This window comes from Abrus precatorius, unplaced genomic scaffold (genome assembly GCF_003935025.1).
Source record: "Abrus precatorius isolate BTA unplaced genomic scaffold, Abrus_2018 Scaffold8, whole genome shotgun sequence".
Classification (NCBI taxonomy): Eukaryota; Viridiplantae; Streptophyta; class Magnoliopsida; order Fabales; family Fabaceae; genus Abrus; species Abrus precatorius.
In genome coordinates this window covers 17,065,571-17,088,471 of record NW_020874428.1, presented here as the reverse complement: position 1 = coordinate 17,088,471, position 22,901 = coordinate 17,065,571, and the positions used below count along the sequence as shown (strand labels likewise).

At 31.0% G+C, this 22,901-nt stretch overlaps 4 protein-coding genes across 7 annotated transcripts; 1 reads left to right on the top strand and 3 right to left on the bottom strand.

Moving 5' to 3' along the window:
- Nucleotides 1-1,562: 1,562 nt before the first annotated feature.
- Nucleotides 1,563-3,999, bottom strand: LOC113848054. Of its 3 annotated transcripts, none has more exons than XM_027477420.1 (4): nt 3,753-3,999; nt 3,607-3,675; nt 3,361-3,528; nt 1,563-1,922 (listed from the first exon to the last, which is right to left on the bottom strand). In XM_027477420.1, the coding sequence occupies exons 1-3, from the start codon at nt 3,900-3,902 to the stop codon at nt 3,367-3,369; spliced, it is 381 nt and encodes a 126-aa protein (XP_027333221.1). In that variant the 5' UTR covers nt 3,903-3,999; the 3' UTR covers nt 1,563-1,922; nt 3,361-3,366. The 3 variants fall into 3 exon arrangements, with proteins under 3 accessions (XP_027333221.1, XP_027333219.1, XP_027333220.1); XM_027477418.1 differs by lacking the exon at nt 1,563-1,922 and adding an exon at nt 3,018-3,215; XM_027477419.1 differs by lacking the exon at nt 1,563-1,922 and adding an exon at nt 3,018-3,173.
- A 1,468-nt stretch (nt 4,000-5,467) lies between these two features.
- Nucleotides 5,468-7,684, top strand: LOC113846447. The gene is made up of 2 exons (XM_027474739.1): nt 5,468-5,659; nt 7,311-7,684. Exons 1-2 carry the CDS (start codon nt 5,610-5,612, stop codon nt 7,546-7,548), a joined length of 288 nt encoding a protein of 95 aa, XP_027330540.1. The 5' UTR covers nt 5,468-5,609; the 3' UTR covers nt 7,549-7,684.
- Nucleotides 7,685-8,879: 1,195 nt separating this feature from the next.
- Nucleotides 8,880-12,228, bottom strand: LOC113874340. Its single transcript, XM_027512566.1, has 6 exons — nt 11,970-12,228; nt 11,785-11,886; nt 10,886-11,010; nt 9,938-10,215; nt 9,778-9,862; nt 8,880-9,320 (listed from the first exon to the last, which is right to left on the bottom strand). The coding sequence occupies exons 1-6, from the start codon at nt 12,226-12,228 to the stop codon at nt 8,880-8,882; spliced, it is 1,290 nt and encodes a 429-aa protein (XP_027368367.1).
- Nucleotides 12,229-12,976: 748 nt separating this feature from the next.
- On the bottom strand, nt 12,977-19,215 carry LOC113846446 (DIS3-like exonuclease 2). Of its 2 annotated transcripts, none has more exons than XM_027474737.1 (7): nt 18,681-19,215; nt 17,789-18,183; nt 17,642-17,695; nt 17,406-17,474; nt 14,556-16,832; nt 14,308-14,379; nt 12,977-13,817 (listed from the first exon to the last, which is right to left on the bottom strand). In XM_027474737.1, exons 1-7 carry the CDS (start codon nt 18,793-18,795, stop codon nt 13,449-13,451), a joined length of 3,351 nt encoding a protein of 1,116 aa, XP_027330538.1. In that variant the 5' UTR covers nt 18,796-19,215; the 3' UTR covers nt 12,977-13,448. The 2 variants fall into 2 exon arrangements, with proteins under 2 accessions (XP_027330538.1, XP_027330539.1); XM_027474738.1 differs by lacking the exon at nt 12,977-13,817 and adding an exon at nt 14,021-14,120 and having other exon boundaries at nt 14,250-14,379; nt 18,681-19,208.
- Nucleotides 19,216-22,901: the final 3,686 nt, after the last annotated feature.

Sequence of the window (22,901 nt, the reverse complement as noted above, 5' to 3'; positions counted from 1 at the left end):
AGATCGTTATAACTTCATATAATGACGAAAACTAAAAAATTAAATTTGATATCAGGACTAGTTTACAGGTATATTATTTATAGGAACCAATTTTTTTTAAAAAAAATGCTTCGAATAGAAACAAAAATATCATTTAAACCAAATAAAAAGAATAATATAAAATATCATTTGATGATAAGAATGTAATAAAAAATTCATATTACATATGCCAAAAATTTAAATTAAAATTCATCAGAATAAATAATTTTCAAATCTTTAAATCCATTTTATTTAAGTAAAATTTGATAAATTTATATAATTTTCTCTTCTTTTTTTTATCAATTGTTTGCCAAAATTTCAACAAAAATTTACACCTTTAGCTCCCTAATTAATTTAGCTAATTTCTTGTAAAATATATACATGTTTTCAACAAACCAACTTCCAATGTATTTATGAAGGTTATGAATTTATATTTTTAGCTAAAATAAAATGAATGAAACGAAAAAATGATAAATAAAACATTAGTGCTTTGAACTAAAACCAAAACTATTCATATAGTGAACTGCAAATTTTGAAAACTTATTTTATTCACGCGGAATTGAATAAAGTTAAATCAATTTTCCTTTTTTTTTTTATTAATTGATTGTGTCATGTAATCATAAACACTTTACTTTTCTTTTCCTTAATTGATTCAACTGATTGTTCTGTAAAAACTATGTTTTCTAACGAATCGACTTCATATATATACTGATTTTGAATTTATACCTGAATAAATAAATAAATTAAAAGCTTATCATTATTATTATTATTATTACTATACTTCTATTACTATTACTATTATTATTATTATGACTGATCGGTGGACTCGTAATCTAAAATTGCAATATGACAGGAAAATGCATGTAAGACACACCCTTCCTAATCATCAAAACACAACCTTAGATCATTTAAAAGAAGATTACAATCCTTTTTAGTGTTTATATCCGTTCAGCTCATGCAATAAATGCTTTAGTGTTATGTAATAAACCAGAAGGTGCTATTACTAAATTTCGTTGTCATTCTTATAGGGTTACAAGATTATAAGTGACAGGTGGAGATAATTATGGACCAGAACCATTTTCCACGAACAATCCTTAGCAAATCAGTATTTATAACTCAGTACCTATACAATAGAATATGATTCTTTAACTCATTTTTTATGTTAATTTAATACTTATTATTTTAGAATATCAAGAAACATATATTTTTTTTCATAATACTCTTATTTATTAGTTATTATTAACAACTATAATCAAGGTAAAAAAAAAGCCTTATATGAAGTAATATAAAGTCTTACAGCATATATTTAAATGAATATGTAAAAGTTGCATACAGGGATCAAAATGAAACTAGTTGTTGTAAATATTTAATGGAGAACTTAAGATTGTGTTTGAATAGAGGGCATGAAGAGTATCCAATCCCTTAATTCTGCTAGAGAAAGATCGTAACCAAGTTTTGATTAACCAAATGAATTTCATGTAATAGACTTTACGCGCAGTGCAACAGTTTGGAGTCCACCGAAAAATATTTTGCAACTATGGTCAAGTCAAAATACGATAATGGATTAGTCCATACTCAAATAATGTGAGGGTGTACACTTGATCTTAGAAAAGATAAAATGAAATAAAAAGAAAGGTTTAAAACACCTATGGTAAATAAGATTTTCGTAACGGTGCATAGATAAATAAAATTTAAGTTCATCATAAACGGGGTCATGAATGGAAGTAGTATTTTCCCCGTTAGAGAAGATTTTCCCGATATGCGTTGTTAGGACTAACATTTCAATGTGGGATTTTCACTCCGAAACATTACTTCATGCAGGTAGCACCAAGCTTTCACAAAACTTGCTTTAATAACTATATACGTAGCTCAATCAAGGTTCAAGCCCCTATACATAAAATTTCCTGGTACACACAAAGAAGAAGATAAAACACTAGTGAAGCTCAGTGGAGCTACTTGAAAATTCTTGTGCTGGGTTAAAGGGATCATATTACAGGTTGCTGTGATTATTGATGATATTTTATTATGTATGGATCGTCTAGCAGGCCTAGGAGGTGATTTCACTTTTTAGCATGGTTAGCGAATTTTAAATTGAAGTCCGAAGATATTCAATCTAGGTAAAGGATTTCTACAACATAGTAGGTAGGAGGGCAACCCTTATTGTATACAGAGCTCTAATACACCAAATGTATAATGGTATACCATGTTATGATGATTCAAAAAATGAAAATCAAAAGCTGAATTGATTAGCAATGCCTTACATTTTGTCAATTATTAATCTTATGATATTTTCTACGATTATTTATGTTTTGATACCACAAATTTTCTGGACAAGATAAAACTAGAAATACTGTATTTTCAAAAAGTGTTTTATAACTACTATCAACAATATCTCATTAAAATGTAATGCTTTCAAATGTTGAGAGAGTCCATATTATAGTGGAGGACATTTGCAATTCACCTCCAAGCCTCTGGTGTTCAATACACCACTCCTTGTTTTCTAACGAACCAAACTAGAACTTGCATACTTGGCTATATGCTTTTTCATTTCAAACTACCAAAAACATCTTAATGGATGGTCAGCATTAAAAAAATTGAAGTCACAACTCGCTTAAAACAATCATGTGACTTTTTAAATTATTTATGTTTTAAGCTTGACCATTCATGATAAGATCCAATAGTTTAAATTTATTCTTCTCATTCTCACATAAAAGAAAACATTCTCATTTGATATATTCCCATGGTTATAAAGCACTTGCTATAACATTGTTTTGATAAGTTAAGAAGCACCTATTTGTATAATGTTGAAACCAAGTTTGACCAAAACAGAGAAAATGTCACTTTGGTTTAAGGTGTGTTTATGGAGCCTTGCATATTCTGCAATCAAGCCGACCAATGCAGCCATTATTTCAAATATGAAAAGTAACATTCATCAAATACACATTTTAGTGATCAATTCATTATAATAATAATAACATAATATATTCCCCAATCCTCCCAGTGTTTGCTTCTCGATTCATAAGTAAATTTTGAAGGTAAGAAAATATTTGGGTTGAGCAACATATTATATGTCAACAAGATATTAAACTTAAGAAACAATAGTATATCCTTGAGACCTGTCTTCATTTTCTTAGTATTTCCTCAGTTTTCTTTAACTACAAAACATTCAACAGGGGGAAAAGTAACTTCATAACACTCTGCATTAAAACAATACTAAATGATCTGGCTATAACACTAAAAATAAACAACACAAAGATGATGGCCATCTTTCTTAGACCAACAATCAACAAAAATAACAATACATTTTATCAAGAAAACATGATGTAGTACAATTTCACGAACCTTGTTTCACTTAGAGGCAGGACCATAATAAAGCGCCTTTGCTGCAGCTATTGCAGAATCCCCCCTCTTAACAATTTTGTGAAGCTCCTCAACCTTCTCCAACAAGGATGCAACACTTGAATTCGTAGACTGAACCAATTGGTTCGCAGTTTCTAGAGCAGTGCATAACTGAATAACAAAATAAAATAATAAATTGAAGTTGAATCGAGTAACGGATTCAGTTGTGAAATAATAGCCAAATAGTACCTTCAATGTGAGAGAGGTCCAAGAATGATCGGTGCCAGCGAGAGCGGAATTCAAGTGCTCGTAGTTTTCCTGAAACGACAGAAAGGAAACGCTAAACGCAGGTTACGATGACGGAGAATTGACGGGTTAAACGGCGAGAGTGGAACCTGGAAGAGTTTGGTGAGGTCAGGAGGAGGATCGGGATTGGGGGTGTCGTTTAGATGCGAAAGAGAATGAGAAGAGTTTCCTAAATCTTCTTCTCCAACGTCGTTTAGGAGATCTCCAATGCATAGGAGGGGGCCTCCGATTCCTCTCATTTTCTGTTTCTGATTTCTCTATACAAAACGCTTTGCCTTCTAATCTCCACTTTCTTTGCTTCAATAATCGTTAAAACTCTCTCATCATGATTCATTTTTATTTTACCATTTTTCTACTCTTTCGTTAAAAAGCAACCCCGAATTTTTTCGGCATTTTTATTTTATAAAGATTTTATTCATTTGTTTATTTATATTAATTACCTTATTATTTATTTAATTTTCATACTTCTTAACTTTATCGTGTTTTGACATTTACAACATTGAGATAAAAAAAATCTTAAACTTTTAGTTTTTTTCTTATAATTATATATTTTATATTTTTCAAAATCAAATTAATATAAAGTGAATTTATAGATACTGAGTAAATAATTTGATTTTTTCTTTAATTTTTAATATTTTTATTAAATATATTCTTAAAGTAGGTATTATAATTTAGTTAGAGATGGCTTAACAAATCGTAAAAAATATTTTATATAACTATTTAGAAAATAAAAAATTCAATAATTTTATTATTAAATATTTGATAAACTCCACTTTTGTTAATGAGTGTCTCTTAACTTTTGATATACACAAAAAGTAAAAATATTTTATTTAATCTATTTAAAAATTTTATATAATTGAAAAGTTACAAGTAAAAATGTAGAAATTTCATTGTTTTAAACTTTTACATAAAAAACAAATAACAATAAATTTTTTAGACAGATAAATTGAAATAGATATAATCTAAAATAAAAATAAATTAAATAATTATAATTTTTAAGTTTCAAAAATATAAAAAAAACATAAACAAATCTAAATATAAGATAAGTCATAAGATATGACGAAAAAGAATTTTAAAAAATTCTCTCATTTTAAGATAATAAATATCTATGTATTTTTTATGAGCACAAAATTTTAAATTAAAATATTTTAAAGTTGAATTTAATAACATAAGTTTAAAGCTTATTAAACAAAGTTTCATGAATATTTTCACATTAAATCTCTTTCTTATCATGTTAAGCTTTTTTTCCCCATACATTAAGCATTTATTTTTTAAAAATAATCATAAATATAAGTTTATTTATTTTAAAAATATATTAATTTAATAATACCATATAATCCATAAAAATATATTAGTAATTCTTAAAATTGACCTCATTTAGTAACGAAGACTTACACAATATATAAAAATGAATAATTTATAGCTTTATATATTGTTTTTAATATATATCTAAATATATAAGATAAAAATTCTAAAGAATCGGTGGAATAGAGTAAGGTAGAGTTTAAGCTCTCACTGTTTCTATTAAAACAAAGTAAATATAAATTATTTTGAGCTAAATGACTTTTTTTACTTTAAAATAAAACATCATCTCTTTCTGAAAAATCGTAAAAGAAAACTATATATATATATATATATATATATATATATATATATATATATATATATATATATATTAAAATTTTAATATAATACCGTGTAAATTTAATAAAAATGTATTATTTATTAATATTTTTATATTAGCTTAAACATACCTTCAAAATAATTCAGAACAATTTCTCGCAACTCTTGCAAGTGAAACCCAAATCAAAACCGAAGTGAGTGAAAAGCTGTAAGCACGCCTTTCTCTTCCACTATTACAAGTGAACCGCACTCTCTGTTCTTGAAAGGAGCCTTCCCCATTCATCAATTCCCCAGAAAAACCCTAGCAATTCATCTTCAATCAAATGGGAGGTGAAGATAATGTAAAGCATATCGAAGATTGCTCAGTTTCCAAGTCAGTCTCACTTCTTTCCCTCTCCTTTATTTGTGTTTTTTCGGTTTTTTGAAGCCAGATTTGCTATATGTTACCAAAGTTTACGGTATGATTGATGCGAATCAGCCTATATTGATATTATTGGTTAAATATTAATTTGAAAAATTAAAAAAATGTAAAGATATTTGATGGAAATCAGCCGCAAAGTTGAATTATAGTTTTCGTAAAACCCGAATTCGTGACATTTAGCAATTTTCTTCTTTTAATATTTGCCAGAACCTTCATAGGATCTGTTTGGATTTTTTTAAAAGCTCTTTTTAGCTTATTTCAATAAGCATTTTTATTTTATTTCAATAAATTTCGTAGTTAAATTTTTTACACGTTATTATTTTTAAAAAAATATTAAAGAAACGATTAATTAAGCTGTGTATCAAAACACATCCTCATTTGACTGATGGATTCATAAAAACGTAGAATTGCATTAAATAGTTGAAACTAGCTTCTTACACATCCTTTTTGCCATATAATGAAATCAAATCAAATCTAAGAACTAGTTAGAACACAAGGAAAAATACCAAGTATTCTGTGACAGTGTATTTGGATTAGCTAATAATCATGTTCAACCTGTTTTAGCAATAGGTTTGGTACGGGAAAATTTGTTTCTTTTAAAGTCTTGAATGTATTCATGATATTGGAAACTCCCTAAGTTTGTCTCCTGGTTATTGAAAATGTCACTGATTAGTGATTAAGTGTTCTGCTAAAACTATTCATCTGACTTTTGGAAGATAAGGCTGAACAAGTGATGTATTTGTTTGGCATAGTGCTGCATACTTGTTTTTTTTAATTCCTGGTAGATTGGTACCATAATGAGTTGTCAAATATTTATTAGTTGCTGAGCCTTGGTGCAATGGTAAGGTTGTTGCCTTGTGACTTCGAGATCACAAGTTTAAATCCTAGAAAACAGTCTTTTGCTTGCGCAAGTTGTTCTGCTATATGACACCTTTGTTAGTTTTGGCAATAAATGTTTGGTAGTCCAAGTATAATTTACGAGTACCTAGGAGCTCTCAGGAATGAGAATATTGGGTTGAAAATATGCTTTAGGAAATCATAGCAGGTTTTGTATCATCAAATCTGTATCCACATAAGTTGCCTGGTCACAATAAAAATGTATCTTATTTAAAGAATTTAGGGTTAGTTAAAAGTCATGATTTTCTTGGTCATGGTTACTCCTTTGATTTATAATGACATCTATCTACTAACTTTACCAGTGAGAAAATAATTTGGGGCCTATGTAAGAACTGAAGAAACTAAAAAGGTTCTTGACATGGTGCAATGCAATGGCACTTTGTCCCCTAACAAACTGTTTACTTCCCACACCCTATCACCTTTGGTTATCTTTTGCTATATGATGATTTGGTTTTTCCAATAATGGTTATGAATTGAGGAGAGGTTGGTGCCTCTTATTAATGCTTATGTTTTTCTTTAGTATGGAGATCCTCAGGAGCTAGACCTTCAATTTTATTTTCAATTACTGAAAGTTCTTCATTCTACTTGGTTATTATTTCTTTTATTCATTTCTTTTGTGCTGACATTCTTTTTTCACAAATGCCTTTTCTATTTGTTTTAAACGGTTAATTTTGTTCAAATGTAACTGAATATGAAAAGTTTGCAGTGCATTGGGTACTTGGGTATTCTCAGTGGCAGGAGCTTTGCTAGCAATTCCAGTGGGGATAAAGCGCAAATCTCTTGCACCTCTTGTATTTTTTGGCACCACTGGTACTATGGTGGATATCATTTTGGGAATTAGTGCATGTGAAAGGGAACATGCAGAGCGCCAAATGAAGCTTCTTGAAGCCCAGAGTGCTGCTGCAGCTGAGACCTCTTTGGGAGAGACAAAAGTTGATTCATAACTTCTGTATCTTGAGGTTGTCATATTGGTTTCTCATGATTGTAACAAACTAAATTCACTTTTCTGGTAGCCCGTGGTTAATTGTTCTGCTAATTGGCGCCTTGTTATTGGCCTTTTTCCTCTAGCAGTACAAACAAAAGGTGAATAAAACCGGATTTCCTTGTTAATTCATTAAAAAATATTTCAGATGCTCTGTTCCTCTATTTTCTTATATAGGACCTGTGTGGAAGAGCTTATAAATAATTTATGAAAACCAATTATGACTTCTGTTTTTAGCTTGATTTTAATAAGTTTAATAAAATAAGTTATTTTCAGTTTATTTCAATAAATTTTATTGTTAAAGTTACAAGTTATTATTTTAAAAAGAGCTTGTTAAATAAAAATTAAATAATTAGTTATTTAAATGCATACTTATTAGAAATGGAAAAATGCCCTTATTGGATTCTTATACCTGTTGGAGCGGATCTATTTCTCAAGTAAAATTAAGAGTGGGGTATTGTTTATAACGAGGTTTAAATAGTCTTTTTCTTTTAAATATAGTCTTTGATTTAGTTCTTATAAAAATTTCATTTGTTTTAAATCTTTAGATTTAATAAAAATGATAAAACTTCAGTTTTTACTGGAAACTAAAAACAAGGTTTTTTTATTTTCAGAAATTGAAGAAAGTATTTTTTTACAAAAATTAAATAAAAAGTATCATATTTCAGGATTTAAAAATTTATCCTATTCTTACTTTATTTTATATAGTTTTTATACGAGATTGTAGTGTTAAATTACTAATAGAATTAACTTTTTTTAATGGTAATGAATCTTTTTAAAAGCAATCTTTTAAGGTTTAGAGATAGTGAACTTTATTATGAAAAAATTAAAATTAATTTATTTTAAATTATGTTCTATTCTAAAATATATTAATCTTCTCTTGCAAAACTTTTTGCCAATGTCCATAAATCGTATTATTCACAAAATTATTCTGGTTAATTAATTTGTTTTACACTTTTATCTGAAAATGTCTTTCACCCTCTAAATGATTCTTCCGATGCATGCAATTTTTAGATTTTTAGTTTTAAATAACTTACATATTTTGTAATTTATCTTTTTTTTACTCTTTCCTAAAACACAGAAGTATAATGTAAAAAGTCTTAAATAATGCAAATTGATGGATTCAGCTTATTGGTGCATTCGCTTATACGTAACATACAAGTTCCTCTAAAATGTTATTTTCTCAAATCTAAATGGGGCTAAAGTTTATTTTATTATTACAATTTGAGAAGAGAGTGTAGGGAGTGTTCCAGAATTTGCAGTTTGGAAGAAGATGCAAAAGTTAATATTAAATTAATTGGTACCAAAGCAAGGCATTGTTGTAGAAATCATTTCAAATTTTCCATTTTCTATATCTAAGCTGGGATCAACAATGATCTCAAATTTCAGAGGACTGTTCTTTCCTTGTTTCAGCAACATTTTCAGAAAAATTAACCAGACACGGTAAAAGTCAAACTTCTTAACAGGAAAATGTTTTTCCTCCAATTGCAAGCTCTTACCCACCTCTAAAGTATTGGCACTCGGAAATTCTTCCCCAGAAAGCCTCAGATTATTAGCAAGCCTTTCTTCGGCATCTTCATCTTTGTATTTATTTCTTGGCCCACAATTTTGGTTAGGCATTTGTTCTTTATAACTTGAATAGACCTTTCCAGCCTTGATGTTCCCAAACAAGATTTCTGCGGCCCTGTTCCTAACGAGAACTGGCAGGTAATCTGATTCATCCCACTCATATAGCTGCCAAAAGGGCAAAAAATGCATTAATAAGCAATGTTTAGGCAAGTCTAAGATTATAGTTTTATAAGAGCATTCAACATGTTAAAAATCAGATGCGTAACAAGATTTTTTTTTCTTATTATCTTGCATCTTAATTACGGAATAAATAGGGGGCAGACATTCAGGTCATTTATACTTCAAAATTTTACGTACTTAAAAGATGCCTCGCAGTTCATCAATTTGGCTATGGATATGGATAGATTATTTGTTTCATTTATCAAAATGATAAATTGAAGGTATATGGAAATGGAATTGTGGATTCCTCATTGACAAGAAGAATACATCTTTCTAGTTTCATGTGAATATAATTAAATGCAGCAAATTAATTAATCCTTGAAGTCAAATAAACGATCAGATAAGATCTCTTGGCTAGGAGAAAGAGAAACAGATGATCAAGGTGAATGAAAACATATATCACCATGAAAGGCCTGTATATCAAGCATACTGAATGAAGTCGGCTTGAACTTTTCGAACAAATCAGTGGAATGGCGCTTTTCTCATGTCTGAAAGGAGGGAAAAAGTATTAGTGACCATAATGGAACATACAATAGGGCCCAAGGAATAATCTAAAGTAATACTTTGAATCTAAGGGTGAACCACATAGCTGACAGCCAGTGCATAAGAAATCATCCACTAATTTTTTATCCTCAGTTCCATGAAATCTCTTGCTAAGGAAAATCTCTTTCATGGCATCAACAGAAGTCCAGGTAGTAAGTAGTGGAACAATTTCACCAATAGATGCACATACTATAGCCTTGCATGATGTTGTTAGCTGAGAAACTTCCATAAGTGAAAAGCAGTCCATAGGCTTTGTCTCTTCATGCAACGTCCAGTTTCTAGGCAGATGCTCTATTTGCTATGCATATCACATTCAGTAGATTCATAAGTATATCTAAGCCAATACAGTATGAATGAAACATATTGATAAGTATTTTTTCTAAGTGAAAATAATCAACTTTATCAATGAAAACCATTATTGTTATGAAAATTTAAACCTGAAATATGAAATATACAAGGTATGATAAGCACAATTATTTGCACATTATGTTTACAAGACAATGAAGAACAACAAAAGAACCAGACAAGTATAAAATATCAAAACAAGGACTTGCAAACTTTTAACATCCAACTTGCCTCAGGACAATCAAGCACAACAAAGGGCATCTGAAATATCAAAAAATAGAAGTACATAAGCACCCAGCACAATCCTCAAATTTAGGACATGAAATGATGTCAAGAAAACAATCGATGCACACAAGCACCCACCACAGTCCTATGAATACACAGCTATGCTATTGTGACTTAATCTTTATACAGAAGAAGTACTAAATCCTAATTTTTTCCTCCAAACTTGTAGAATAACATGATATAAATGCAACGGATGACACCCTCAACCTGAAAGTATGACCACAGCCATTGATGTAGTGTTCTAATGATAATTATTATGGTTTCATGAGGTATTCTCACACCCTTTGAAAGTGAGAAATTATACAGTTGAGGCAACAATTACAGGGAAAAGAGAATACTTGATTGGACTGCAACTTGATGTTGCAAATGGTGGATCGAGACTGTTGCACCCACTTTATGACCCTCCTAAGCTTGTCCTTTGTTATCGTCCCAATACGGCAACCTATTATCAACTCTTCCACAGCTGTACAGAAGCATATCATAAAAGTTGAAATTTAAACAGCATAGAGTAACTACCTTAATTCACATTTAATAATTCTTTTTACACGATGACATAGTATTTGTTAGGTTATCCCCATTAGTAATTTAGTTAAAATAGGTTATGTAATTACCCATTAGTTAGTTGGGTTAGTAGTTTGAATAAAACATGTTGCCTGTAAATAAGAGGGTAGGTTAAGAGAGGAATGGCTTGTCAATTGGAGAAAGGATTGTACTCTTCGAGAGCAATGAGAGTCTAGGTTCTCTCGAATAGTTTGAGATTTTCAGTCATTCAATAAAAAAGTTTTTTCTTTTTTCTTTCTCTTTTACTGATCCAGTTTCTATAAGTAACTCACATCAGCATGGGAGTGTAGAGAGTTCTAGCAGAACCAGCTGCAATTAATTGGTAAAAACTGTGCACAAATCACATCTACGGTAACAGCTGTGTAACTATGTGCAGGTAGCATTATTCAATAACACATGAGAACACATTTCTATAGACAACTCCAAGTTAAAATGAAAAAGATAATAAATAATTAAATTATTATTTTTCTAATATAATGATCAATGATACACAATGAGAAAGTAAATTATAATATTTGATATTATTAGTATATTGGATCCTGCAATTCTTAACAAAAATGTACTATATATAAATTTTTTTAGTATGTATCATTGGGCAGCTCAGAAAACCAGTTAAACTTAAACGACACTATAATTTAACTATTTACCCATTAAACAACATAAGTACGGAACAGACCCTTCGAGACGAGTGATTCATAAGGGTGAACCAAGCAAAGCAGCGAAGACCACTGCAGGGTTCTGGCCTCAACAACATCACCATATTTCGCAATCTTGAAGTCTGCCACGTGTCAAAGAATCGTTAACGCCGTCTAATCAAAAGCCATAAGTTTCGAAACGGAAAGCATATCATATTGTACTTACTCTGTAACAAAACGACGTCTCCTGCTGCCACCATGGACCCCATGTGCTTCTGCCATAGAGAGACTACGAAATACGGCATCGTATCATCGCCGACTTGAATGTGGGTTCGGGTAAGGTCTCGTGCGCGTTTTGAAGAATGAGAAACCTGAACGGAGAAGGAACGGTGAACGAAAACGAGAAGCTGAACGAAATCGCCGATGTGAGAAGAGGCTGTGGAGAGGTCTATGAGAGGACCGTACCATCCAAAAGGTGAACCCATTTTTATCTTGTTCAGAAGTGCCCTAATACTACCACTATTTATTCTTTCCTCTCTTTTGGGGGGAAGGGGGAGTGTTTAACTTCTGGGTTTTGCTCTTCTTTGTTGCTCATCAGCACGAGTTTCGATCCATCGTCATACCTTACTACACAGGATAAATAGTTTTATACGATAAAAAGTTATCGCATTTTAATGCATTAAATTATATTAAATTCTACATTTTTTAATAAAAATTTACAAGTTTGGAAAGTCCTTATTTAATTTATATATTCTTTTTTTATATTGTCATATATATAAATAAAAGTTGTATTGTTTTAAAATATTAATAAGGGAGATTTAAGCATATTGTTAAAACTAAGAATATTGACAAAGGATTACAATAGTTAATGTTCTTATTTTAATAATAATGAATTAATGTGTGTAGTTTTAGAATAGGTTTCTTGTTTAAGATAAAATAATGCTTTGGATCACTTCACAAAATATTTAAATACATAAAAAAATATTAAAATCGCTTCAAGGGTCTACTGACGTGAAGGGTTTTTGTTCGTCTCAGGTAGTTGTTGACTAGATGACAAGTTGACAACAAAAGAATATTTGATCGATGAAGAGACAAATATTACTTAAAAATTAATTGACAAAGAGTTTGAAGAAAGAACCAGGCAATAATGAAAAAAAATATTTCCTTGTTTTTGGCATAAAATAAAAATTAACCCTGAATGTGACAGAATAACAGTTAGGGGCAACAGTGAACAATAATAAACTCCAGCAACTGTATAAAGCATGAAAGATTATTCAATTTCAAAGTTTACCAAGTCAGAAATTAACATACAAAAATGTTTCAGAAACCAAATAACTAGTACAAGTGGCCACCCAAAATCAAAAACTTTATTGGGCTGCAGTCAAGCCGAGCAAGAACCAAATACGTGCACATACTAAGTAGATGGAACGGGCCAACAAAAACAAGCGCCAATTCCAGTAAGAAGCTTCTGTTAGAAACAGGCACCTTGGCCGAAGCTATAACAGAACCTCCACCTTTTATCTACACACCTACTTCCGAATTTTAGTTTTAAACATGTTCATAGAACATTAGCAAATTTTGAAATTGTAGTTTCCCCACCTATGTTGAACTATACACTATTCTACAATGGAGCTAAGTCCATTTCATTAAAACTTAAAACTGATAGATTCATCCAAACTGGATCTGCCACTTCAGAACTACCAACTTACCCAAAATAGGAGCTCATGTACAGCCTTACTCCGATATCAAGGGGGCCATCATCACCGCCAACAGCGTGAAGTGCAACAGGAATTGTTGAAAGAAGACCTACTGTGAGAGGAAAAACTGCAGGATCAATTTCAGTCTCTGATCTAGAAATGGGCTCCTTGACCGTGGAAGATATACTATCATCCATGGTTACATTCAGATTATATGGACATGTAAGCAATGCAACTTCTTCAACTGTCCTGCACTTGTTAGGGCCTCCCCTCCTAAATGCACGCTTAGCACATGTGCTAAGCACCAAAGTGGATGTTGTCTCAAGCCACTCCACAGTCAAGCCTTCAACATCATCGTAATATATGCGACGCTCAATCTGAATAGGAAAAAGGCATAAAAGAATCATAAGAATAGCATGAAGCATTTCTAACAGAATAGGTCCAAATTTCACAAGTTAAATCAAGAAAAAACTCTTTTTAAGTCTTCATATTTCAAACAATTTTTTTTTATGAAGTGCACAGAAAAATTCAGAATACGCAAATTCTGTCTCCAAGATGCAAACCACCACTGCAACAAACTACATCATTATATTTTATTATGAATCATGTCCATAGACAAACTATTCAGTTAATACCCAGCCTCTTAAAAGGATAAATTTCCAAAAATATATTATCATTGGCTACAAAAGGTGTGATTACCTTTGACAATCATCAACAGGAAATACCTATATAGTCAATTTCTTATTTGAGTGATATGTAAAAGCTATTCCACATAAAAAGAAGAAGAAAAGCATATTAATTTAAGAGACACTTATGCCCCCTACTCTATGTGTAAACTTGCACTGCATATTGTTAGAAGCTACTTACAGCTAGCTTTTGAACATATATTGACATGAATCTTGGGCCAAGTCCCAGTATTCTTGCTTCTGACAATAAGACCTGCAGAATGGATGACAGAAGTTAAGTGCAAAGGAATACATATGAGAATCAAACCTAGGCTTGAAACATGACAAGAAGAACAAAAGGCATTCCAACAAGCTATAAAGAGGTTACAATGTCAACAGAAGTAAATTTCATTCACCAAGACATTAAGAACATGATTAAAAAAGCAATACCTCCTTCTTCTTCAGGAGAAACCAAATGTAAAGTCTATCACAGGCATCCTTAACATTTCTACTAGCTAGCTTTCTCTCATTGCAATAAGCAGCAATATCTGCAAGTGTTTCAGCACTAGGAACACTATGCTTCACAGCTGCAGCTGATAGTGCTTCCTTACCTTCCATGGATTCAGCAGCAGTTTTATCAAAATTGATGCCTGTGAAACATCTTTTTTCCATTTCGTTGTAATCCTGCAAAACCTTCTGATGCTTCAAATATAATTTCTCAGCCTCTATAACAGCAAGTAGTGTCCGATGAACAACAATATCTGGATAACGACGCAGAGGTGATGTAAAATGAGTGTAAAATGGGACAGCCAATGCATAATGACCCCATTCATGCTCATTGTCCTTTAAATCTCCACTACAGAAGTAAGATGCCAACTGCATTGGCCTTGTAGCATACGAAATAAGTATATCATAAAGCACAGGATCACCCTTGAGCTTTTCCCTGATCTGCTCTAATGACCAATGGAACTGACCAGATGAAGATGTGTCCAATTCTAAACCATGCTTCTGACAAAATGCTATAAACTCTCTCAGCTTCCGCATATTAGGTTCAGGATGCCTCCGCAACAATGCGCCATCAGGATAAGCTCTACATATGACTTCAGCTGCAGTTCTATTGGCCAAAAGCATATATTCTTCAACAAGAAAGTTTGATTCTTTCCGTTCAGAAAGCATACTATCATAAGGAATTCCATTTTCATCAAACAAAATAACAACTTTGGGGTTTTCAAGACCCAGAGCCCCATCAGTAAACCTTTTGCTTTTCAAGACATTTGAAATTTCATAAAGACCCTTCAAAGATGTAATAATATCCGGCCATCCAAAATGGCCATGCACTTTAGGAAAGCCATCTTCAAAAAAGTTTGAACTTTCAAAATCAAAAGCCCTGTCAATGATGTCCTGGACACGTTCATATGAAAGCTTACAGCAAGAATGCATTACTGTACGACCAATCCAACGGTCTACAACATCCCCCGCAAGATTTATATCTAGTAGCATGGAAACTGCAAGTCGATCCACGCCAGGACGAAGTGAACCAATATTCTCTGACAATAATGCAGGCAACATAGGTAACTTTTTTTGCAACATATAGACACTTGCTGACCTAAAATGAGCCTCGCTATCTAAGGCTGTATCAGGTAAAACAAAGTATGATACATCAGCAATATGGACACCTACTCTATAATTTCCATTAGGTAACTTCTCAATTGACAGTGCATCATCCAGATCAGTGGCAGGTGAAGGATCAATAGTAAATATACATAAATTTCTAAGATCTATTCTACTTTGAATTTCCTTCTGTGGTACCTCCCAAGAAACATCAGGCAGATAGGACAGAGGTTCAGGGGAAAATTCAGATGAACAGATTGCATTCTGAAACAAAATTGCATCTAATTGGGGTTGAACTTCACCACCTCGTCCAAAAACATGCAAGATATGAGCCTCAGGAAAAGGATTATCTTCAACCCAATCATCAATATGTGCAGCTACCAGATCCATTCCAACTGTCACATCACCACTTTTCAGCCTTTTCTTAATATACTTTGGTAACTTTCTAACAAGAAGCATCAGATTTGGAAACTTTGGATTAGTTGGTGTCAGTTGGATATATTCATGCTCAGAAACCAAATTCTTATTTTTCTTTGCATCCTTATTATTTATGTCCCTGAAAGAAACCCACTGCTTCACATTCAGATGACCAACAATACCCTCTCGATGTGGAGACCTCTCAATAATAGCAACCACCCTGGCAGTCGGTCTTTTGTAAGGGAAAGAATTAACCAACGAACACATGTTTTCCACTGCACTAACTACTTCACTCTGTCCACCACAAGAATTGATCTTTAAGGAATCAGGAGCAGCACAGAGATTTCCATCAATGCTGTCATGGCTGGCCATTCCAAGTAGATCTAAATGGTTTGTTGAACCCTGAGTATTATCCCCAGAAACAATTCTTCTTTCAGGAAAAGGATAACTTCTACAGGAGTTGGAGTTTTGATCAATATCCTCCTTGTTTTGACCAGGAGAGCTTCTGCAATGGGCAGACTCATAATCAGCATCTAGCTTACCTTTCCCTTTACAAATATTACCACTCACTTCATTATCCTCAGTAAGAAGGTTGCAACCTTCCAGTGTAGCAGTATTGTTACAATTCCCGTTTGGTCCTTTCATTTTTGTCCACAATGAAAAGGGATCAATCTTAATTGCAACAATATCACCTTCCACCTACACAGAACAATCATTAGATGTGCACCCAAACACTAGGTACATGGCACAATGAGGCACATTTCAGTTATGTATCAACTATGTAAGGAAGCATTGCATCTCTATCTAAAATTCATGCCAATCAGAAATAAAATTTTCATTGTAGAAGACAGATGAGTGAAAAACTCAGCACCACCACTGTGCACCATGCGTGTGAAAAATTATAACAGCTAAATAGCTCAGAGAATTTGTTCTGATCCCCCACCCCACCCCACAAACCAATACACACTCGCATGCAAAAAAAAAAAAAAAAACAGAGATCAACATAACCAGGCACATGCAAGGTTGATAATTACATCTATAGATTCTATACATGCATATGTAATATATGAGAATCAGAAGATCTCAATGAATGGACATGAAACATAATGCGCAAATGACCCTGATAAAAGCCACATAAGCCATCACAATGATTTGTATATGATTCACAGACAACAAAAACTAATTAAAACTCAAGTGTATGTATGTGTGTGTGTGTGTGTGTGTGTGTGTGTATATATATTTATATATATGTATAATGACATCTATACTTACAGCTCTATTTTGGGCTGGAATCCCACCAACGAGAACATCAATTGGCAATCCATCAATTTTACAGTATGCCTACATATACGTACACGGGAAAATATTAACCATCATAATAATACAGTAGATGCACCAGGGAACAACAAACTAATTCAAGTTCCCCCACACACCCCACACCCCCCAACACACTGAAAAAAGGGGGAAAAAGAAACTAAATTGACTGTAAGATAGATGTTAGAAAAAACCTCAAGTCTATTGTGAGCATTGACATGAAAGAGAGCTTTAAAAACATTGCCCTTCTGCAAGCCAAAAGAAATTAACCCCATGTTATTCCATAGCAATGGTATCAACTTTACACTGTCAGCATGTGTGCAAATCACCACATCACTAACCTCTAATGCCTTCTCGACAGCCTCTACAGACCAGTGTGGACTAAAATAATTTCTCTGGGCACAAAACCCAATTTGACTGCAAGGGACAGAGTCCTTGTTTCTATTAGTTCCTGATGACCCTCGGCAACCAGTGGGCTCAGAAACCGATTTTGAATCAATTCCTCCACCAGAGATTTGTATGTTTTGCAAACCACCGGTTTCCCCTTGCTCATTGATATGCATGGGGGGCATTGAAACAAAAGCAACATTTGATGCTTTGGATAATCCTTGCTCATTAGGAGAACAAATATTGACCTGCTTCAGTGAACTGCTCAAGGATGTAGTTGTATTAGTAGCTATTCCGATTTTCTCCAAACTTTCCGACAACACCTCATGGGCCTCATTCACTTCAGATGCTATCATAACGAAAGAACAACAATCACTAAAGAGAAAACTGAACAGACATTGTTTTCAGCATTAATAGCATAAAAAAAAAAGGAAAAGAAAACAATTTTTCAAAATATCTCACCTATATGACAAAAAAAAAAAAAACAGAACGAAAGAGTTTATCATAGTGGCAGGTAAACTGAACCACCGCGGTACATTTTGCATTGAGTGAATAATTTCAGAACCCTATACTACAAAACGAAACAGTTACAAACAACAGACTCACAAAAAAAAAAAAAAAACCTAGAAACACTGGGAAAGAAAAGCGATCTGTGTTACTATAAATAGCAATGGCACACAGCAGCAACCTCAACAAACACAAACCCATGTTCTCTTAATCCTCAAAGACCACAGAATTGACATTGTAATAAAAAAATTGAACCTTTTATTCTGGGTAGGAAGCGAAAATCTTTCATTATGATTAACAACATAATAATCAAAAGAAAAATTGTAATTGCAATAATACCCGAAGGAGAGGGAGGGTTTTGCTTGGATCGACGATTGGATCGGCGTTTCTTCTTCTTCTCCTTTTCCCCATCATCAAACCTCTCAGCCATGGATCCTTCAACCGTGGCTTTCATATTTATCCGAAGAAAAAAATCAGAAATATTTTTTTCCAAATAAAAATAGGCCTTAACAGCAAAATTCAAGAACGAGAAGAGAAATGAATAAAGAAGAAAGAAAGGAAAAGAAAAAAAAAAAACAAGTTAGAAGGAAGAAATCTTCCGTGTTTTTAAAAAAAATATAATTCTGAAGAATCAAGGAAAGAAAAGTATGAAAATGGAACGAAAAAGGGATAGGGTTTAAGAATAAGAAGATGGTTGAATAGTGCGTAGAGAGGGAAGGGTTAAACGACAAGAGTAGAAGGAGAAGGAGGTGGGTATGATGAGGTTGAAAACGACGTTCTGATTGGTCGGCGGGGACATGGGGCGCCGACTCTCCTTTCCTTTCTCTCTCACTCTTTTTCTTCCCAATTCTTCTCCACTTCTTTCTCTCTCTTTTCTTTCTCACTCCACTTCAATCTCATAATATACCTTTTTCTCTCTTTTTTTCTTTTAATTGATGTTTTTTTAAAATAATTTTCCTAACCTGTCTCCCGTTGCATGTTGATCTCTTCAATATATAGTCAAGGAATATGATACAAAATTAGTACATAACAAATTTTATTAAATTTCTTTAAATAATAAAAATTAATAATTAATAAATTTTATCACAAATTATAATACTTAATAGTATTAATATACGGAATTAAATTAAATTTTATATTTTAAAACATATTATTTTCTTTTTCTTCCCTCAAGAATAGGGAGTGCAATAGAAATAAAATGCGTTTTAATTATTACTCATTTAATTAATGCAAGTATGGTATAGTGGCCAGCTGTAAGAAAAACTCGTCATGCGGTAAGGTACTGATCAACGTGTAATGTCTTGTCCGGAGTGGGTTATACGTTTTAATTAGGTATAGTTATAGTTATAGTTTTATGTTTCTTTGGGTGAGAAAACAAATAGAGGAAAAAATTATGAACGATAATAATGTATATTTACATTCGATGGGAGAAAATAAAAATATTCTAAAAGTGTGATAGATTATTAATTTGAATAAATATGTAAAAAAATTAATAAACAAAATTATTTTTGATATATTTTACATATTTTATATTTTTATTTAGATATTTTTAATTAATTTATATAAAAAAATGATATGTCACATATTTATTATATTTTTTAATTATTAAATAAATTATTTTGATAAAACTTAATTTCATAAGTTAATAAGTGACAAAATTCAAATTAGAAAAGTTAGAATTATATACAAATTGAAGTATAAAAGCTAAAATATAAATTAATTATTTTATTTAATTTTAATACTGAAGCAAAATTTTATCTTTAACTTATTTTTTATAAAAATTTACTTTGTCAAAAAGCAATATTGTTAATGTTTTAACATAAAATATTTCTTTTAAATATTTAAATATCTTTAAACTTTCATAAATTAAATAATAGAAATGTAAGTTTAACTTTTTTTTCAGTTCTTTCAGTCATAAAAATAAAAATATATACTTTATCTACCTTCTTTTGCTATAATTTACATTATAAATTAAAATATAAATTAAGTTTATTATATAATTTGTATGTATATTATCTAAAATTTAATATCTACTTATATTTTAAAAATGTATTATATGGTAAATAATGTAATGTGATAAAATATTTTATTATTTTATTTTATTTTCATGAAATCTAATATCCTACAAAATGTTATTAACATGTTATTAAATAGTGCATGCATGAAAGTTTAACATTTGATGTCTACAAATTTAAGGACTTAAATATTTTTTTATTTTTACAATTTTTTTAAATTTTAATTTTAATCACTCAACTTTTTTTAGTTAACTATGTTGTTATTTGATAGTTGATACAGATAAAAAGTGCTAAATTTTAAAAACTAAGGATAACCTATTTGGTGATATTTTAAGAAGTCTATATTCCTTTTTTATTCCTTTTTGTTTTGACAATAACAATCTATTTAGTGATATTTTTGATGTTATAAATCATAACTTTTTGTTTAAAGTGATCTATTTATGAATATTGGATGATGAAAATTTTGGTATTCATGGTATCTATTTATGATAAATTTGATTTTGAATATTATTTTGGTCTTAATAGTTTATAGTTGTCTAATAAACAATTAAATTGAATTGTGAATAGAGAATTAAATTTTAGATCATAAAAATAGATAATGTAAGTTTAGCTTATCTAAATTATAGGTGAGTTAGTTAGTAGAATAGAATTATACCTATTTTGGCTTGCCTAGTATTTTAAGAATTTAAACCTAATATTTGTGATGTGCTCTAAGATTTATGAGAACATAATGTTTGAGGCAAAGAATATAGGTTTAATTAATCAATGTTCTTATGATAAACTTTATTCATAAATATTTAATTTTACAAAATTTTATACATACCCAATTAAAATAAAAGGTGAAGATTAAATTTTAACCTAAAATATTCAATTAATTATCTTAGAGTTTATGTTTAATTAGGTAATAGGTTTAGTAATTGAAATTTTATTAGAAAGTCAATTCATGAATGAACAATGTTTTTACTTGTTTAGTATTCTTTGCACAACTTTTTTTTCATTCTTTAATGATAAGTCTGTATTTTGTCAAGTTTTTATAGATTATATTTTTATGAGTGACCATTATTTTATTAGGTTGTTACACTAATTTTTATAATTATTAAGCAATTTAATGCAAGAAGGCTACAACTAGGTTTTGGGTGCATTTTAAACTCAAATTAGATGAAAAAATAGATTTCACAGCAACTAGCACACCTAAACCTTTGCATCTAGCACGGGGTGCTTTGAGAACATGCAAAGAGACTTTTTTTTATCCTTTTGATATTTTTAATACCTCACATCTTCAATCTTAGTGTTAGCTCATTGCTAACGACTATAGGAGTTTTGGAAGCATATTTTGGGATCAAAAACTATCTTCATCTTTTCTCTATTGCAGATTCCTCTAGTTTGTATTTACTTTTCAATTACTAAAGATTTGTTTAGTATTTTTTTTATTTTCTTTTATATTATGTATAGCTAAATCCATAGCTCAGGTTATGGTGGATTCCTTGCATGACTCTATAGAATTTTTATTATTTATGATAGTTTTGTGTTTTCATTTTTTATTGGTATTTATCCTATTGTGCTATATTTATATGTCAAAATTAATAATTCTTGAATATACCATAATTAATTATATTGTAGGCGATCATACTATTATAGTTAATGAATCTATAGAATAAAACAAGACAAAAGATTAGGTAGACCAAGCTTAGTTCTTCTTTTTTAATCATTATTAAATTAACAACTCATAGGCTCTTTATACTTTCTCTTCCTTTTACCTTGCATGATCATTAGAGGTGATAGTTTAGAGAAAAAAAAAGTATTAACATTGTAATATCATTGGATGTTAATAGAATTAGTATAAGTGGTTAGTAATTGATCGCGAGTGTCGCTTTCGAACAAATTAATAAAAACCGAATTGCATAAAAATTATGTAGTAAATAGTGCAATCCGAATCATCTCCCAACGATGATAACGTTATACGATTATAAAATTTTTAGAGGGGGTTTGATTTATAGAATAACTAATTAGAATTAAAAGTTAAAAATAATTAAAAACTCTAATCCAAGAATTTAGAAGAACTACGACCACTCTATCACTAGATTCCAAGAAGATGCATCAAACAACAAATTAGTGATTAACATTAAATTCAAATGAAACCTCAATTCAAATTAAGCATTCACACAAGAACCCTCATGCATTCGATTAACACACAATTTGCTCAAAGTTCAGAAACCTCTAAAACCTAATCGATTTGTATTAATTTAATTCACCAATGCCATTAATCTTAGATCTCAAACCTGAAAATCTAATTCACACTCCTTCAAGAATTAATTACATGCATCAACCGAATAATATGTAATCAAACAACTGCACAATTATCAATCCAAACGAAAAACTTCAATTCAAAATCATAATTAGCAAGAGGAGAAAGAAAGAAGAGATGAAACCGAATTTGTTGTTGAATAAATTGCGAAACCAATCCTCAAGAGTGTCATGTCCCTTTTAATCCTTGAATTAGATGAAAATCTAAGCCTCCATGGATGGAGGGAAACAAGTCGTAAAA

Coding starts and splice junctions, on each gene's coding strand:
- LOC113846447 (XM_027474739.1), top strand. CDS start 5,610: ATGGGAGGTGAAGATAATGTAAAGCATATCGAAGATTGCTCAGTTTCC. Junction 5,660..7,310: donor GAAGATTGCTCAGTTTCCAA/GTCAGTCTCACT, acceptor AAAAGTTTGCAG/TGCATTGGGTACTTGGGTAT.
- LOC113846446 (XM_027474737.1), bottom strand. CDS start 18,795: ATGAAAGCCACGGTTGAAGGATCCATGGCTGAGAGGTTTGATGATGGG. Junction 17,475..17,641: donor ATGCTCACAATAGACTTGAG/GTTTTTTCTAAC, acceptor ACGTATATGTAG/GCATACTGTAAAATTGATGG. Junction 13,818..14,307: donor TATATGTTCAAAAGCTAGCT/GTAAGTAGCTTC, acceptor TTTCCTATTCAG/ATTGAGCGTCGCATATATTA.
- LOC113874340 (XM_027512566.1), bottom strand. CDS start 12,228: ATGGGTTCACCTTTTGGATGGTACGGTCCTCTCATAGACCTCTCCACA. Junction 11,011..11,784: donor TGAATCACTCGTCTCGAAGG/GTCTGTTCCGTA, acceptor GCTTCTGTACAG/CTGTGGAAGAGTTGATAATA. Junction 9,321..9,777: donor TGATATACAGGCCTTTCATG/GTGATATATGTT, acceptor CCCTTTTGGCAG/CTATATGAGTGGGATGAATC.
- LOC113848054 (XM_027477420.1), bottom strand. CDS start 3,902: ATGAGAGGAATCGGAGGCCCCCTCCTATGCATTGGAGATCTCCTAAAC. Junction 3,676..3,752: donor ACCTCACCAAACTCTTCCAG/GTTCCACTCTCG, acceptor CTGTCGTTTCAG/GAAAACTACGAGCACTTGAA. Junction 3,529..3,606: donor GGACCTCTCTCACATTGAAG/GTACTATTTGGC, acceptor TTTGTTATTCAG/TTATGCACTGCTCTAGAAAC.